The sequence below is a fragment of the Phaenicophaeus curvirostris genome, chromosome 6, assembly GCF_032191515.1.
Source record: "Phaenicophaeus curvirostris isolate KB17595 chromosome 6, BPBGC_Pcur_1.0, whole genome shotgun sequence".
Classification (NCBI taxonomy): Eukaryota; Metazoa; Chordata; class Aves; order Cuculiformes; family Cuculidae; genus Phaenicophaeus; species Phaenicophaeus curvirostris.
The window spans coordinates 14,692,707-14,712,305 of record NC_091397.1 but is presented as its reverse complement, the minus strand read 5'-3'; the positions used below and the strand labels follow the sequence as shown (position 1 = coordinate 14,712,305).

The window sequence follows — 19,599 nt, the reverse complement described above, 5'->3', positions numbered from 1 at the left end:
ACCTCAAAAGTAAATGCTGTGCTTAATGGAACACAACTTACTGAAATGGGAATCAAACTGTTCCTTAAGTCTCTCTACAAACACCTCTCATGTTTTAAAATGCACAGAAAGAGAATATGCAGCAGAAATACTTGTATTTTGCTCTACATTTCTGCTACATGATAGGTAACAAAAACATTTCAGGGCTCAACTAAACTACTAAGCAAATGAAAAATTTTCTCCAGCTGCTTGTCAACAGGAAAGTAAAAGCATTCAAAAGCAAAAAGAAATTCCACGATGAAGGTAGAACAAAATTATTAACAAGGACAGCTTTTATCATCCAAGAAGTCCATCTTTTAGACAAACAAGAACCACCATGTTCAAGAAATTTAAACTGTTATGGAGAAGATTGCAGTCAAGCACTCAGAAGTCCCTGTACTTGTGGCATTTCCTGCACATTGTCAATATTTTGCATTCCCGCTTACAGCTGGCACTCCACACTCACTGAAAACAAAACCCTGAGTTACTGAGAGCTTGTCTTCATGTTTACACACATGTGGATGAACAAAAGTTGAATCCCCAACACAGCAGTTATGCAAACATCTGAACATTTCCCTTTTTCTGTGACATGTTGCTGTACACATTCAGCAGTAAGTACTTTGTCACATCTGCATACAATGAAGCAATTCAAAAATTAATAAAGGATATCAAGCCTGTACTAGGAAATGCCCAGGAGTCGACAGATCAAGAGTGTAGAAGAGCCCTATCCTGTAACAGCATCTTCCTAAAGAGAAAAAAAAACCCTGAATTTTCAAGTAATTATCTGACTTCAATAGCTTAGACCATACTACAATATGTTGTAAAAGCTTGTAGCATTATAATATGTATTCCTTCTACAGAAGTTAATGATATTTGAATCCTTTAAGACAAAACAGATACAGAGGTATTAGAAATTTGCAGGCCAGATTCTCCCGAAACATACTTTAAAAATAACAGAAAGCTTTCCTCAAATGCTGAGGAGGATCCAAAAGTCACCATCATTTGTTTGCATTTGCAAAACACTCTTCACTATTTATTGAACAAATATTAAAAAATGCATGTCATAAAACTTCACCTAGAGTTACTCTTTATCCAACTTCATTTATAGTGATCTAAATATCTCTCAGTAAATTACAGATTTTGCAACATTTTAATAGAAATCAAAAAAAAAAAAGGATTAGGGAATTCAGGTCTTTTATTTCCTTAACATTCATTAATTTTCATCAATGCATACTAAAGACCAGCTGTTCACTGATTCGGTCTTCATGAGTGTAATTAAAGAGATTGAACACAAGAGGTAGCTCGTGTCTCCACGATCTTACACAGCACTCTGAAACAGGAAAGAGAACAAATAAGCCACTGCAAGGAAAGACGTCTTTTTAAGAAGGAGATGAGAAAATGGAAGTTCTCTGGGCTCAAAGCATTCAGAGAACAATGAGCGGGTTACTCTGTGGAAAGCACCTTGTTCGCTCGAGTCATCTAATAACAAAGCCCAAAGTCCACACAGAAATGTTTATTTTCACCCAGGTTGTCTCTTTTATGCTCCCCAAAAAGGAAAGCCATCTGCTTCATATGTAACCCCAGTATTTTCTTGAACATGATTATAAGTGACCCTAATTCCAGGCCCTTTTTGTGTGATAAATATCTTTGTGAAAGCATCATGGCATTGTTACTGCAGATATAATTATAAGTGCACAAGTTTTCATACTTGTTTTCAAGTATGAAATTAAAATCTGGCACAGTTACAGAAAAAAATAAACTAAAAGGGGTACAATGTATATAACACATCAAGTAAACCATAATTATTATCTCTTCTTGATAAAGATGTTGAGAAAATTAATTCTTCAACACAGCACATGTAAGTATTTTAATTTTCCTTTAATACAATGGAAAAATCCATCAAAATCCAAAGTGATTCAGTTACTGCTATGTTTCTAAAAATGCACACCACGAACTTCCAAATGCTTTCTAATGACAATAATTAAACACCTGGCTATGATGACCTGTACCTGCCTGTAGCTCATTCTCAAATACTTTCTCCCATTAACTACACACATGCTGAAAACAGAAAGCGAATATTCATTATGAATGACAAGTTCAGGCTGCAGGAGTCTGAAATGGCTGGAGCGGCTCCCTGCCACACGAACTGCTGGCTCCTGGCAGCCTGACCACGCTCAGGCTTCAAAACAGATGCTGCACAACAGTTCTGAGCACGCTGAGCTTACACTCACCTGCCTGGAGTAAATATGCTGCAAAAAAGGGGCTTTTATAAAGGACTTTTAGGCTTGTCTAAAAATACAAACCACCCCAATTTTACACAAAATGTTATTTAAAACCCAAAGCATGAGAAAATAATGTCCGAGATCTTGCAAAAATGACAATTTGTACTAGCAAAAAAAATTTGGTATGTTAAAGTCATGGGTACAGTTCCCAATTCAACCATATTCAGCTGCAGATTGATTTTGGACAAGGAACCTCTCACAAACACTAACGGAAATGGAAGTATTCTCTACTCAAATTAGATGCAACATTCCCCTGTATGCGTATTCAGACACACAGAAGCATACACACATAAAACTTGGATCAAGATCTGGTCTTCAGGGTTGCATCCTTAAAGCAGGCATGCTCCTGTAATCGCAAGACCCTAGTTTTAGGTAGCATTCCTCAAATGATTGAGTGCACTGAACATAAAAACATCTGTTTGTATGGTTGGACTTGATGATCACTGATGGATTTCAGGGTCTTTTCCAGCCTAGAGATTCTATGAAATTATGAATTACCAGTTAATATTTACAAAAAAAAGAACAGTGGTAAGAACTGTGTAAAACTGTAATTTGAATAAAAGTATAAATTAAATAATTTAAATTAATTTAAATTTAAATTAATAAATTAATTTAAATAAATAAATTAAAGAGATTTCTTTCAGAATAAAGGGGATTGAGGGAGATTTTGCTAGGTGCTGCTGTAACGTATAATATGCAGTGTCACAACAAATCAAACCTTACTGTCGTATCAGTACCCAGCTCCTTCACAGAATCCTTCAGTAACAGATCTCAAAGCACTTCGTTTTATGCTCAAAGGCAAACTATTATCTATACAAAAGCATTTAAAGCATGGTATGCAGTGAACTCACAATCAGATTTCTACAGTATAAAATGTACCAAAGCAAAAGAAACCATAGCTCTATATAAAGGGCAAATATTGAAATGTAAAAGGGAAAAAAATACATGACGAGTGCATATTTTGGGATAAAAACTCCACGCCATTTAACTCTGCACCATGTTCTTGAGAAACACATACACACAACTAAAAACTATACCAGTTTCAATGTTTGTTGAAAAGCAAAATAGAAGTAAGAATGACAATAAGTTTCAACTCTGCTCTCCTTTCAGGACTCATTAACACTACATTAAAATATGCCATTACTAAAATTTTGAAGGGTAAAAAATAAGAATAAGATAAACTGGCATCCCTTTCAGAATTCGTAAATTTTATTTTATTTTTTATTTATTTACATTTATTTTTTATTATTTACATTTTTTTTTCATGTATCCATTTCAGTTGCTGCTAAGCACATCTGAAGCAATGGTTCGTTCCAACAATTTTACTTGAATAACTTCAGTAGATTTAGTGAAATATTTAACCTAAGCAGCTCAACACACTCAAGTTTAAACTGAGCTGTATCCACTTAGTGGAAAACATCATTTTCCAAGTTTAAGTGATATTTGTGACAGCCTCGGCAAAACCCGTGCGAACTGCTGTATTGTTAACACGGAGAAGCAGGTAATTCAGCTAATACTCTTACCTAGCTAACCTCATTAAATTCAGACGTTCATTTGACAAGACAAATCAGAGGAATCCAATCCTGGAACAGGTACACACTGAAGCACCAAAGGAGATTAAATATGAACTAGGGCAGCTGGATATCATTTTATTTTGGCTGGAACTCAAGTACAACACAACACAGGGAACCTGACTGGAGAGCCAACAGAAAAGGCCCAGAGCGACAGGAGCCTTAATCCAAGGCCTGCATCACCCCCCTCTTAATTGCATGCGGTTAATGAAAGCAGTTTTATTCCAGCCCCCAGCTTTGCATGGGCTCCTCAGGCTCCTTTGCCAGCGGGGACAAAGGCAAGGGAAAGGAACAGACGAGACAGCACCCAGAGGCCAGGCTCAGTACCAGGAAGGGGTGTGAGAGGGAATCAGCCACACAGACAACAAGCACGCTGCTACAATTTAATCTTTTCCGAGAAACACCTTCCTGGCACTGGATAAGGTGTCTGGACGCTGTCAGAATCAAGGGATTTAGGTATTTAAGAACCCAAGACACTTCTTTAAATTGAACCTTCAACAGCATTTGGAAACAAGGCTGCAGAGGCTTTTGCAGAAGCTAATTTTATCTCCACAGGCCAACCTGCTCACATTCCCTGGGTAGTAGATAGCTGGAGAATGGTTCTACCGAAGCACAACTCAGGGAGGCCAAAATACAGCTGCTCCTCCAGGAGGACTGAGAGCCGAAAGCTGTCACCGGAGAGCGGGCAGAGGAGCCTCACACCACCTAAAGTCAGCCTGCAAGAAGGGACACCTCAGACTGACGTGTTACCATGCCATTTGTGAGTGCCTGAGCAAGGCAAAACCAATTATCTGAAAAGATTTTAACAGAATTTAACAATGAATATTAAGAATTGTTCTGACCATTACAGACAACGCATATTTCAAATCCTGGGTTCAAAATGCACAGCAAGAAAAGGGAGGTACTTCTCACTGAGTTGCCAGTGAAATTATTCAATATGTGCCCTAGCCTCTTTCAGATCTTTCTACGTTTCCAGAAATTATTCATTTAATCCACCTTATAAACATCCTAGACAGAGAAGCACTCCATCTGTCAGGTTACAGACAGAATACAAACAAATGCTTATATTTACACTCAGTGAATACATTTCTACACTGCTACATCACTGAACAGTAGGAATATCTCTATATCATATTGAAAACAATTATGATTGCAATATAAGCAGAAAAAATAATTTAAAATTGCTATGAAAAAATTCACACCAATGTAAATAGGTATAAATTTTAAAGTATTATATAAACTAGCCACTTTTAATAGAAGTATGATGAATATTGTCCTATCCTGTAAAACCACAAGCAAGTAACATCTTTAGTGCTTAAAATCCCTAGTTATAGTTGGTTCAGAAGTACAATCTTAAAAAAGTAGAAAGTAAAATTTACATTTTTAAAGACAGAGACATAATTTACATATTCATCCATTGATGCTGATACAGGAAGTTAAACGTATCTGATGTATCATTAGCAAATGAAATATTGTTTTCTACAGAAAACATACACAAAGAAATCAGCATTACCGAGCACTAATCTGTTATATAAAAAAACTACATCATCCTGAGCTGCTGAGCACAGACTTTTTTTTTTTAAGCTACCAACTGTAAGCGGAAGATCTCAGTCCTTAGTTGTAACGGCTACTCTGAAAGCTCATTACTTCATATATAAAATTGGAAAGGAGAGAGAAAACCCTACAAACCCTCAACATTTAACCGAACTTAGTTCTACCTACCATTGTGATGTCCCTGACTCAATCTTCCGGGGATGAGACATGAAAGAACATGGCAGAGCCAGTGTCTATCACTCCAAACATCATAGGATCATACCTCAGTTTTCCACCTCCTTCTTCCCTGTATAGCTTATTTACAGTTCTGTTCAAGAGCACAAGTCTCAAGCAGTTATCTCTGAAAAAAAAAAACTGCTGCTGACCTTCTACCGTTGACAATAAAGCTTTTGTATTTACCCTTCCCCTCTATTTCCTACTTTTAATTTTTTGTTCTTTATCTATAGACAAACTTTCTCCCATATACCATGGTCGTTAAGTGTTCTTTAGAGCTTTTGGAGACAGACCTTGTCAAATACCTTTCAGAAATCCAAGGAAAAAAATATCAAATGGATCATCATAATCACACCAGAGAAACCCTCACAGATCGATACATTAACACGCCTTATCTTATAAGATAGACAACATGTCAACCGCTCCTCACAAGATCAGATTCATAAAAACATCAACATGTAAGGAGAGCAATCAACTGGAATGTCTTCCTTTGTGTTTGTTCCTTGCCCACTCCGACCCCGCTCCTGCTTACACACAGTTGGATTGTATAACAAAACCAGAGCTGGCTGTACCACATTCCTTCTCCTCGTTACCGATATGTGTCATACCAACAATTTCTCCAAAACAGACTTGCCCACAGTCACACAGGATGCTTGTGACAGAGCCAAAACATAGCCAGACACAGGAAGGGCAAAACATCACTTCTCCCCAGAGGTCCTCCAGCTGTTCGTCTCACCTTCAGGAGAGAAATTTATCTACCTTCTCTCCTTCAGAAATTCCTGACTCACGCTTCACTCTTAAAGCTGCTTTTTATTGAACAAGCCAAGATACTATACGTTCAACAAACCAAGCTATCACACACGGTCTCACTGAACAGTGCTGCTCTTTGAAGGGACAGGCTGAACTGCAACTTAGGAAAACTAAAGATTCATTTACTCATTTTCTCCCACATAATGTCTATTTATGTTAACCAGAACATCATAATTAAGTACAACTGCTTTAACAAACATGAGATCTACTTTCCAAAGCTGAATAAAAATTATGTTTGGACTTGCAATGCATCTACAGCTTACCACAGGTAGATCACTGGGATTTCTGTAAATTATGCTTATTACCTATACCAGATTTTTTTTTAAATAATCTAGAAGTTATTTCTTAATTTCTTTGATTATCTAACATCTTAAAAGGTTTTATTGAAAATTTGTTTAAGTTACTGCCTTAAGTCTGTCTACACTAAATCTTGTTGCCATGTCACTTGTTTACTGCTCCCAAATTTCTTCCATTAAATTAATTCACTCTGTTACAGATGTTGCTATTGATTTACCTACTGAACTAAACACACAATGAAGAAGAAGGTAAAACAAACAAAAACCCCCACATTGCCTTCTTTTCCCCCCTCCCTTACTAATTTTATCATTGCTCCAAGAATAATTCCTGCAACAGCAATTCCTCTTCAGTCTCTCTATAAAACCAGCTCTTCTAGCAGTAGAATTAAGAAAATAAGTATTGATGGAAAAATAAACTTGAAAGAAATTGAAAGAAAAAATTAGTTAAAAATTCAGGCTCCACTTCAGAAATTAATAAAGCCAGTATTTTTCAAAGGGGCATTTTTTTTCCTTCATATTATGATTCCTATGGTGCAATTTTAGGGTTATAACAGACAAATCTGAACAAAATCTATAAATCTGAAAATTTTACTTTTTTTTTAATCAAGGTATAAGAAACAGCTTTTATGAGTCCACCCCAAACACTGATCTAATCAGCATGAGTGCTAAGTCAAGCTAAGTCCAAATCTGCAACAGCTTTTCAGTTTCAGGGTATGACGATAAGTGTTTACTGAAATGCAGCCAAGTATTAATATGTTAATCTCTGCAAAGTTACCAACGTGTAAGTTTACTGAATACATCGACAGGTACCTTTCAACTTCAGGAGTGACTTAAAAGTAGCCCTCTATCTGGGCTGCCTATCGCCAGGCTGTTACACTTGGAAACAATTAAGAAGAGGTAAAAGCAGTTCCAAATATTTGTTTAACCTGGATTCAACATCCACATGGTATCTAAAAGGTCCTACAGAAATCTGAAGCAAATACTGACCATTCTATAAGATAAAAGCTATACCTTCAGAAAAGCTAGTCAAGTACTTTTCCTCTCAATAAAAGTAAAATGAGCACACAGAGAACAGCCTACTTTTTGTTTTGACAGATAAAAATGTAGTTGCTTTTTGGCAGCCATAAAAAGTAAAGGGGTGGGGAAAGGAATGAACAGGTACTTCAAGGGGTCATCAGGATCTTTGCACCACTAAGCATCACACACCATCCGTAATGTCTTTATAGGCTAATTCTTTACAATATAAGCAAATTGCCTTTTTGCATTCAATGGCCATTCAAAAGACAGTATCTGAATGGAGATGAGAGAGGCAGGAAGCAAAGTGAGAAAGAAATGGCCTGCTCTGGTTGGATCTTGCTACCTACAGTCACAAACGTTTCACTTGCAAGTTATTTAAATAAGGATGGCTACATATCAAAAGAATGAAATAGTATAGTGTAGAGTTTGTTTACTAAATGACTACCAAATCATCTAGAAGGACTAAAATCTTGGATTTTTACTAATAAGTAGATGTTAGCTATTATTCTTTTAAGATGTGTAACAGGAAAGAAAAAAAAAAGTTTAATTCCCTGTTCTGTAATCCAAATGCAGCTGCTCAGGTATCTAAATACTAAAAAGTCATCTGACTCCAAGATACAAAGCCAAAGGCAATGCTCACGGTTAAATAACTCATCTGCATCAGAGTAAGTGTCTATCTTCAGCCCACCTAAACTCTGACAGAGCATGGAAGGAGGAAGAAAAAGGAATTCATTATATTTCCATAAGTAAACGTATTTTTACATGCACAGTACTCAATAGCTCAGTGAATTGCTTTGTAACAGCGAGCATTAACATTTTTAATGATTCAGGAAATCATTGTCATTCTAAGAAGGCAAGAAACTACTACAGCATCATTCTGCAACTGTTTCCCTCAATGCAAATCTACCCTTGTCCGCAAGCAACTGCCGATGTCAGTGCTCCATCACCTGCTCGCCAAGCAAACAGGTGCAGCAGGCTGATAGGGAAAAGACGGATGTCTCAGTCCTGCATCTGCAATGCTGGTATTGTACTCAACTGATGCCACAATGTGAAACACAGCTGCCCACTGTCATTCATCAATGCAGCATGACGGTGTCAAGAAAAGAAGTATGTTCTCAGTTGACAACTAGTTTTAATGAAAATGTATTGCAATATTTTAAAAGTTTTCAAAGCTGACTGCTGTTGCTGACAGCTGACAGATTTATGACAGCTTTTTGATGAAAAATGTGCCACAATAATGAGTTAATATTCAAAAGAAAGAAATGAATGTAATCTGCCTTAACATGCAAAAGTACTACTAGAGGAAGAGAAGATTATTCAGTAAAGCAAGGATTGAAGAAGAGAATCTAAGAAAGCTTAACAGAAACGTTTCAAGTTTAAATATTTTAAAAATTGGAACAGTCCTTAATGAACGTGTGATTTCCAAAGTGACAGACTGTGGGACACTGCAGTTCTCACAAGCACGAAATTACGACACTTCAAGTTTGATCTTGCTCTCAATAAAACCAGAATGAAAGCAATGAAACACAAATAAATGGTAGAGTCATTGCTACCTCTCTGTCCTTGGGCTTTTTTTCAGCAAACAAGAAACAATTCTGCGTGGTTTCTTTGGTTTTGTGAGGGCTTTGTTTTAAAGTATTTAAAGGGTTTTTTAAAGTATTAACAGATTAATTTGAAAAATGTGTTATGAAAACTCCGTAACTCATCTTAAAGATGATCAGCACGGAAAAAAAAGTAAAGAGTTTAAGTTTGCAGTAAGCTTTCTAACGAGCTATTTTAATAGATATGGCAGATACAAGTTCAAACCCTTGTGCAAATTTTTCTCTGGTCATTGGGAAGAATCGTAACCACCATCCTGTTCTGCACCTTCAACTTCTTTCCAACTTTTGGTCATAAATTCTATCTTGTGCTTCAGAAACTGCTCAAGGAAAGATTTGAAACCACTGAATTCCTACAATAAGTTCTGGCTCAGCTTGAATATAAATCTGTAATATAGGATTTTTGGTATTTTCTTACCTTTATTAATAATTTCTTGATTATATGCAACTCACTTGAAAAGTAATTGTCCTAAGATTGACAACGAAATTAAGATTTTTATTTTTCAGGTTTAAACTTAAACCACATGAGACAGCTCATTATTTCTGACCACACTGAAAAGCAAAGTAATGAAGGCTGTGAGAGAGAAAGGAAAAAAGAAAGAAAATATTGAATTTTCCCAAAGAAATCACCGTAGAAGAAAAGCTGCCAGTCGCGACAGTTGATTTCATCACCACAGATAACAAGAAGCTAGTTACTGCAGAAGCATGAAATGTGATCATCACTCTCTCACTACTTTCTATTTATTTAAAATAACAGATGAACAGTCATTAATATTTACTGTACTTCAAATCATTCAGATAATGCAATCAGCAATCTGAAGTCAGATTAGGCAGGCACTGGTTAGATGAATGTCATCTGTCAGGGTCTGTTCTTCCAAACGCCGCTAATACTGTCAGCAAAAGTTACAGTCCACAAACCAAAAGAACCTACGTACTTGAACTGAAACACATATGAAATAAGACAGCTCTCACTGGATTTTCCCCATGTGCTATTACCTCCATGATCAAGTCACGCTTCAAGTGACAGAAATTGCTGAGAAAGCAAAACACTGCTTGCTTTCTATCTGAGAACTGTTCTTTGAGCCAGGGGACATATTTCAAGATAATTAAAATTAATTCTCCTTCCTTTTTGTCAAGAAACATTAAAATCAACCTGCTGCAAAACAAAATGCTCACTCACCCTCGCGTAGAAAAACGAGGCAAAACTCTGATGCTATTACAAAAGTAACAAACTTGTCAGTTGGAAATGAGATAATACAGTTTTCATTCAGCAAATTCCATAATATTAAACCATAACTTTTTCTAATTGTATTAAAATGACGGTCAGAACTTCAGTAACTGTTCAAAATACACGTCAAAATATTGCTTATATAGTACAAATTAATGCAAGTTTTAAGTCACGTAAGTGTCATTGTTCCACAAAAACAGTGGCAGAGCACTTGAAAAGTACTTTCAAGTTCTGAAGGGTACTAAACCACTACTTTTCTGTTTCTGCTGAAGTGCTGGGAATATGACCATTCTGACATGGAGCACTACCAGTAGGTATATCCAGAAAGCATTCTTTTTTCTTTCTCTTCCACCCCCCCGCCCCCCAATCTAGTTTTTACTTATGAGTCACCCGTCACACCCCCCCTCACTTGCAATAGAATGGCTAAACCTAGAAAGGCATTATTGTAGCTGACAACAGCATATTTTGAAATGCATCCTCCTCATTTTGAGGATATAATCCTGCACAAACAACAAGTAAACAGCAACGAAAATACATACACAAGACAGCAGGAGTCAGGCAGGGATTTTATTTAAAAAGGGTTGTTGCTTCCTTGCTAATCATGCCACCAAGGATTTTAAGTGAGTAACCCATGGGCAGCAGTACTGGCTGGGTGGCAGCTGGGTGCTGAGCAGATCTGCAGAAAAGGACAGGCAGACGCCTCCTGAGTGGCACTCGGAAGGCGAGTCCGGAGTGTGCTGGGGTGGTGACAGCAGCTGCCTACAGACTGGGCTGTGACAGCAGGAGTGTAGCTGGCATTTTCAGCACAGCCACCAGCACAGTGGGGACTGGACCACAGGAGATGTCAAGAGAGCTGGGATTGTTCAGTTTTAAGAGAAGGCTAAGAGGGAAGCTTGTTGTTGTCTTCTATGGCCTAGTGGGAGGGCAGAGACAAAACAGACCTGGGATTTTCTGGGAGGTGACTGGTAGTGGGAGGAGAAGCAACATTGACACTAGTTGCAACACTGGAATTGAGATTTGGCTTTGGAAACTTTTTCACCCTGTCAGCAAACACTGAAGCAGGTGCCCCGTCAGGCTGTGCAATCTCCATCCTTGGAAATGCTCAGATCCAGACTGTACAGGCCCTGGGCAAACTGGCCCCGTTCGGAGCAAGAGGTTGGACTAGGTGACTCCAGAGGTCCCTTCCAGACTCAATTATTCTGCAATTCTGTGACTGTTTCACTTCTTACTTTCCTTGTGGCATGCCCACATTCCAACAGCAGGACCAAAACCCTCAACCAAGGCAGAGTGGGTATTTCCAGCTGTGAGAAGTCTGGTGAATACGTGCAGAACCTATCGGCTCAGCACATATTTGGCCAAACTCAACCAAGTCTTCTGTGGGTCACCACCAGCCCTTTGTGGGCACAAGCAAAACTGAGGACCTGCCTTCTTTTGCACATCCTTCCCCCTCTGCATTGGGTGCCGTTGTGCACTACCAAATCAATCACCCGACCTGCCATTTCTCTCCCTCAGCTTGGCAGGGTTGGAGCCCTGACAGCCATTCCCACCTAGACTTATTGAGGGAGACTCATACTCTGACTTAACATCCACAGCTCTGGTGACAGCGAAGCCGCTCCTGGCTTCCAGGCTGCTCCTCAGAGCAGAGACCTTTGTCTCTGCCCCTCTTCCCTTACCAGTGTTCTTTTTCTCTAGCAGGGTTAGTTTTCCGGCTGATTGGCACACTGACCCTGCTCAGCACAATTAACAACTCCTCATGCCAGTGCCAGGGAGAGGTAGAAAGCACAGCCATGGCCTGTGGCATGAGGCCACCCTTCTTCACAGTACCACGGCCTCAGATCAGCTAAAATCCATCATGAAGCCACACCTTTCAGAATCCAGAAGTGTGGTTAATCATGTCAACTCTTACATGAGCTATAACAAAAATTACAAGGCAGAATTAAAAATAATAGCTCCATTTGGATCAAATAAACTTGTAAAATTGTCAAAATAAAGCCTAATATTTTGATGGCGTTAAACAAATCACAAATTAAATTTGAAAAGCTCCTGGCAACATGCTGTAATTTCAACACCACAACAAAATAATTCCTGAAATGGTATGAGCACTGGAGATCAGCAGAGGGGAGGGCATTAACCAACACCACCAGAGCAACCACCACTGAGGCACGATGGTTTATACTCCTGTAGGAAGCACTCTAATGTAGCCATCTATCACAATCTCCACAAACAAACCTCGTAAGAAACAGAAAGCAGGAACTCGAGGCTCCAGAGGGACGAGTCTCTCACTACCACACCACTGTGCTCTGATTCTACTGTGTTTAACATAAGGTGGGCCTACTTCACTGGCTACAAACTACCTCATCCTGTTACAACCACAGTTTTAACAAAAGTAGCTAACCACCAGAGTTAGCAGCTGGCCATGTTCCAGACTGAAGGAGTTTTGATAGCCAAGTTTCTTCTAACAATCCAACTGCCAGAGGAACCTACACGCTCTTATCTCCGAGTGCTCTGATACACATGCTTTTTCTCTTTACATGCTTGTCTCGTTATGTTTGAAAAGAAACGGGATCAGATTTCCACAACGAATCCTGAGGGCTTGCACTTAAAGCTAATTTCCTTCTCCCCAGAGAAGACATTCAAGATTCCCAAGAGACTTCAAAACAAGCTCTTGCAAAAGATAGGAAGAAAGTCAACGGAAGGAAAGCCATCACAGATCATGTTTTTAAAAGATAATGTCCAAAAATTAATCACTTGAGATTCTTCTCATCCTTAATTTTTCTTTACTGCTTAGGTGTCTTAACAGATTACAATTAATTTGCTTTGCTGGCATCTGTGCCGTGGTTTTGCTCACGACGCCTGGCACGTCTGCTATCCATGTTCCTTAGCAGAGTTTAATGTGACAAATCACTGCTGTCTTTGACCAGCCCTTTCCCTCACATCTCCAAGCTTTTCAGAGACATTTTCACACCCAGTGTTTCCTTCTAATAAGAAAGCAGAAAGTGTAACTTACAGGCTCTCCAATGCTCATAAAGAATCTGGAGCACTCCTATTAACTGAGTCATATTTAAACACCGGGATTTGAAAGTTTTCTAACAACACGCTCTTTGTATGTATCGTTATGCATTCGGGATAGCAGACAGTGCATCTCACATGGTTCTGGAATTACAGAGTTGAAAAGAAAAAAAAAAAAGGAAAGGAAAAAAAAAGTTATAGAGTTCAATTCTGTAGCACTCCATGGAAAAAAAAATAGGAATATACAGGAACAAAACACAAATCTGCAGTCTATGCAAGCTCTTTATACTCTTGAGCCTGAAACTCTGCCAAGTTCCAAAAAATTGTATCCAAAACATTTGTAGTTTTCAGGAAAGGAATTTCAGATCTTAATTAACCTACTGAGGCCCCAGCCCATGTCACCTCCATCAGTCGTCTGGCAACGACAGAGAAACAGGATTCAAGAGGCTCTCACGCAACAGCTAAAAGTAGCACTGGATGCCTTCATGTAAGGTTCTTGATCTCAAGTAGTCTTAAAACGTAGTTATAGGTTTTAATTCATGTAACTGAATTTGTTCTTCATTCAGCATATAAAAAGAGGCAAATTCTCCTAAAACTACCAAACATTTCATAGATTATGTTGCATAACACTCATACACCTGAGAAGTTATAGCCTGTATAGTTCTGGAATGTGGTTTTCCATCCAGATCAACTAATAGGACAATATCAGCAGCCAGCAACACTAATTACCATCAGATTTTCTACCTCAGAACAGAGAGATCTAGGGAAATAAACAGAACATAAAACGTGATCCATAGTAACAACTAACTTGAAGCTTACCTTGGAAGAGGTTCATTTTTACATTAGATGAGATATTTGAAACTGTTGGATTTGAACACTTCAAGATTTTCGATTTCTAATAAGTCAGCTAAGCTAACAAAAAGAAAACAGAAAAGCAAGAGAAGTGCAGCCATTTGCCTTAAACCCAGCCATAATACTATAATCCAGAGGCTGGGACAAACGCCTTTTTAAAACATTCTCAGATTCTCATTAATATTTTACTAGTTATTTTACAACTCTTAATGTTTCATGGAAAAAAAAAATATATGAATTTGGAAATTCTACCACAAAGAGGAAAAAGAAATCAAACTCTGCAGAAGAGGGAGAGCAGTGATAAAAAGGACAAGGAAGCAGAAAAGGATTTTGTACAGCATTATTATTTTAATAGAATTTGATTGATACCAATCTACCAAAGCATTTAGAAAACTAATTTTGGCTTGCCTGCCTGCATAAGCAGCAGCAGAGTCTTGTTCCTCCGGGGAACTACCCAAGTAAAACCACATATATTGTGAGCAGCAAAGCCTAAAACAGCAAAGAGCAAAGCTCAGTTTTAAATATTTTCAGATGTCAAGGATCCATTAGAAAAAAATGCTTAAAAATAAAAAGAGAGAAATAAAGAAAGAAAAAAGGAGAAAGAGACTTAACCAACAAAAAAGGCATTTGTCAGTAGAATTTCTCCCGCTGCAGTAACCGTGTGGCTGTTCACACAATAACTCAGGCCTTGAACAAGACTGCGTTATCACTGAAGCTGCACTGTACTAGCAGAAGTAGGTCTGGCTGTTTAAAAACAGATCAGATTCTGCTATCTTGAAAGTCATTAATTTTCTTCAGTATTTTACAAGTTTGACAGTAACAAAAGCAGACAGTGTTTTGTGTTCAACAGCACTTCCAACGCAGCAAAAGTTGCCATTCCAGGGGTTAAGGGGGGAAGCAGGGAGGAGGTAAGGATGGTTTTGCCTCAATTGTAATGATCTACAGACTGAAACACGACCAAGCTTATATGAAAAATTAACATATTTTTACAGTTAACTGGAGCATTTAGAGGGGAAAAAAATACATTCCTGAGGCAGAAAAGCCCTTCTTCAGATCTATCCAATACACCAGCTGATCAAAACAGGTCTTCGTTCACAGTGTTTCATTTCAGCTATTTCACCCACTACCATATTTTAACCAAGCCAAAGCCGGAAAAGTTTCTTAAAACTACTCCTATAATTCTACATCTGTAAGTACTGAAATTCAGACACATCCATGTGAACACCGATTTTAGCAAAAAACTTTTTCTGGAAGTGACACCATAAAAGATAAAGTTGAAGCACATGGATTCTTTTTTCTTTTCAATAACAAATAGAATTTACAGGATTAAATAATTAATCCAGCAAGAATACACATTCAGAACTTGTTTAAGCGTTAGCTTGAATTTAACAATTGAGCATATTTTTTATTAACCACTAGAGGTCACACAGTAACCATGGCACCTATCCAAAAGATGAGATGCTGCAAAAATCTGAAGTCTAAAAAAAACTGAAATACAGGGATATACAGTGAGTTGCACCTAAAAATGAAATCATTAAACTTGAGTAGTCTTTCCATTTCCAAAAAAGATTCCATGAACACGAATGCTTACAGATGTCATTTGGCATTTTACATCTCTGTAAAATTTAGATTTATAATTTCTATTTCTCAGATTACACCTCATAATAAGGGGTAAAAATAGTCAGAGCTTGTAGCCCTGTTGACAATGTTCCTGATTTGTTCAAATACTCCCTCATTTAAAACAAAGGGGTTTCAGTTATGACTATAATTAACACTACAGAAGCACACTAAAGCCAGGACACCCTAGCACCCTATTAGTTAATATTTTGCTATTTAAAAAGATAATTTAAGCTTTCATTAACAACAGAAATAGTAATGAAAACATACACATCAAAATCGCAGTGTTCTTACCAAAGCTTATGCTGGACACAATAACTTAAACTCTCTTAAATCTGAATGGTTATATTGCCCTCAAAATTTAGGAGCAGATGTGGTGGTCAGGGCTTGAAAATGACTTGCACATGAGAAATCCGCTTATTCTAGTTTATTTTAAAGCATTTGTCGAAACACTACTTGCAAAGTGTTAAAATACTTTATGTTCTACATAGCTTACTAACAATTCCCTGCAAACTTCCTTTAAAACCTTCAGAAAGGCTCACAGTGCCCACAAATGCAGAGAGATGGCTGATAGTCAGCCATCCTGTGCTCCTTTCATATTATATTAGATTGGAGATCAGTATACAAAGACCTTTCATCAACTGACTCACTTGGTTTTATTCCATTCACTCCAGTGCACACTACATATTTGGAGAAACTTCATTTAATTAGATTTCAACTACAAAAGATAAAGACTTGCATATGAAAGTCTTTAAATACAGAAGTGCAGCACCGCCAAGGTATTAAGCTGCCCTCTAACCCTAAGAACTGGTCCCACCAGAACAGGTGCTGCTGCTGACTTGCGTTACCTGTTCTGGAATAAATAAAATATTTCACTCCCTAAAGCTCTCAGTCTGGTACCTTTCAACATTAAAAAAAAACATGAAGAGCAGCAAAACAGTTGTAATCTGAATAATAAATTCAAAAGTTTCAGTACTCATCATGTTTTTCAGCACAGCAACACACTACCAAAAGCTTGCTGGGCACGTACTACTCTGTAGGAGCAACTCCTTGAGACAAAATAGAAATGATAAAATGTGTCTTAAAAGCAGAGAAGATGCAGACTTTTCCTCCAATAAAATTAACAGCACAAGTTTAGCTGGCTCTTAAGAAATATATAGCAAAAATATCCAGCTTTACCCGCACACAAGCTTGTACATATAATCATATTGCAAATCAGCAGAGATACTTTTCCGCTTTGTATTACCACATCAAGTTTTACAATCTTTTTATGAATTTAAGAAATAAGCATATTTTTTTGAGAAATATCCAAATACAAACCTGCTTCTTCTGTGTCTGCCTTTTCTGAGCACCCAGTGTAGCTGACTTAAAGCTGAGAGACTTGGACTGTCTCCTAACTTTCACTGAATCTCTCCGGCGATCATAAGAAAAAGACGACGACTTCTTTGTAATTTTCCTCTTAGGTGTGTCCGCCATTTCATCCACCAAAGTATGGTTACCTTCAAGCAAATAGTGTCCCAGGGAAAAAAAATACTCAGTACCATCAAGCTTCCACCAAGCTTACAGCGAACAATCTTCAATCCTATAGGAAGTGGAGCAATCTACAAGGAACGGAGCCCATCTAAGAATAATTTCAGTTCTTCCAACAGGCTGTACAAATGAAAAAAGCCGACAGCACTGCGATGCTGTATGTCACTGAAGAGCAGGAAGAACTCCTTCTTGCTGTATGAACTCAAACAGGCTTCAGCAGTGATGCTAATCTGAAAAACATAGTGACTATCCTGCTGAGCACGCTAAAGGTGAACGGAAGGTAGTTCTCTCCACACCAACAGGGTGTGGAAGTACACCAACAGGGTGTGGGGATGAAGCAGAAGACTTTGGGTTCAAAGCATCTTCTTAACTCCTTCCTTTCTGGGCTACTGCTAGAAAGGCATCTGAGAAGTCAAACTGGTAAAAGCTCCTGAAAAATAACAGCATCATTTTCTTCTCTTTGGATCCAAGGCACTTGCTGAAGGAACCTTTAGCATAAGGTAGCTGCCCCATTCAGTAGGGGCCCTGTTTCAACCTAATTCAAATATTCTTAGTTCTCTCTTTGTCAGAAAGACTACTAATACTACAAACTTAGGAGTTATGAGTTACTTTGTCTACTAAACCAACTGGAAAATAAAGTCCAAGTCTACGTGTAAGCCTTATCATCCTTCCTCAGAAATAACCATAAACTTAGAGCACTCTTAAGACCTGTTGGCATCAAGAGGTAAGAGGGTAACACTAAAGTCTTATCCTAGTGACGGTGTGGGAATCAGACGACTGAGATAGCAACTTTTGCACCAGGACTGTGTTTAGGTAGGAATGTTTCCCTTGCATAACATATTAGTCAAGGAACACTACAAGGGTGTAGAGCCCTAAGACTTGTTATTGATTTCCATTAAGCAAAACAGATCCTCAATGCAAAGCTGTGCATACAGGAACGCACCTGGAAACTCAACACTTTTGGGTTAAAAGACAAGGAGGAAAATTATCTTTTCACAAACTTAATCCATTGTCAAGGGTCTTTTCCAGAAACTTTTCCTTAATTTATTCACGATGCTACTCTCACATACAAAACAACTATGAATAATTTATACTTGCAGGATTATCCATTACTATAATTAAGCTTTAATATGGGTCAGTCCTCTAGCGTATGAGTCTTAACATCTCTGTTAGGAAATATCTGTAAAGTTGGAACAGCATTTATTTTAAGACGTGCAAATATCAAGGAGTAAGAGGGTCGTGTTAATGAATTCCCATAACCAACCTTTTCTGCGATGTCTTCCTTTGTTGTAGGATGAGTAATATACCTCTAGGACAAAGTGATACTGCTAAAATTAATGAAAAGCTATCAGAATATCATGCATTTTTCAGCCATAATGGCCTAATTCCAGATTCAATGCAAATTTCTGTGGTGATTTACACTGTGAAGAATTAGAAAGCACTGCTTTATATTATGTACAGTTGCACTTAAGCAGTAAATCTGTAATTATTCCAGGACTTAGAAAAAATCCATTATTAAATATTTTTAGTACGAAGTAGCTCTTAATTGTGATGAGTTTGTAATGCTGCAGCAATCATCACCCATAGCCACATATCAACCTTAAGTGTTACGAATATTAGATACTGTGAGACCATCATCATTTCAACACACTCTGTGGTTTTTGCCAAAGAATCTCTTTAATCTAAACTTTCTCACAAATCGAGACCTTACTTAAAATTACCAGTTCCCACAATTTACAAACATCATCTTTTTGAAGGGTGAAAATAAGCAGATAATTCAGCATTATGCATGCTTTTAAACCATGACAAGTATTCTGATCAATCATAGAAATTCAGGTAAAGAAAAAGTGTGAAAGCCTTCTGCAGATGACGTACTCCAATCATGCTTACTTGCACAAGAATAAATATTAGCAATCAAGACTGACAGAGGCACAAAAGCTCATAAAATTTATTACAAAGCATCTGACCTTGTATCAAGTACCAGGTACAAAACCAAACATTTCA

The 19,599-nt window shown here is 37.8% G+C and overlaps 1 protein-coding gene across 14 annotated transcripts in view; it reads right to left on the bottom strand.

Moving 5' to 3' along the window:
• The window catches only part of PARD3 (par-3 family cell polarity regulator), a 450,646-nt gene that overhangs the window by 373,916 nt on the left and 57,131 nt on the right, over positions 1-19,599 (bottom strand). Inside the window, exon 1 of one of the 14 annotated variants that reach the window (XM_069859358.1) lies at positions 17,386-17,739. The exons of the other annotated variants lie outside the window; for them this stretch is intronic. Within the exon in view, the coding sequence (XP_069715459.1) occupies positions 17,386-17,541 (156 nt within the window). The 5' untranslated portion in view covers positions 17,542-17,739. Of the gene's footprint in view, positions 1-17,385; positions 17,740-19,599 lie in introns of those variants that run through there. 14 annotated transcript variants of the gene reach the window in all.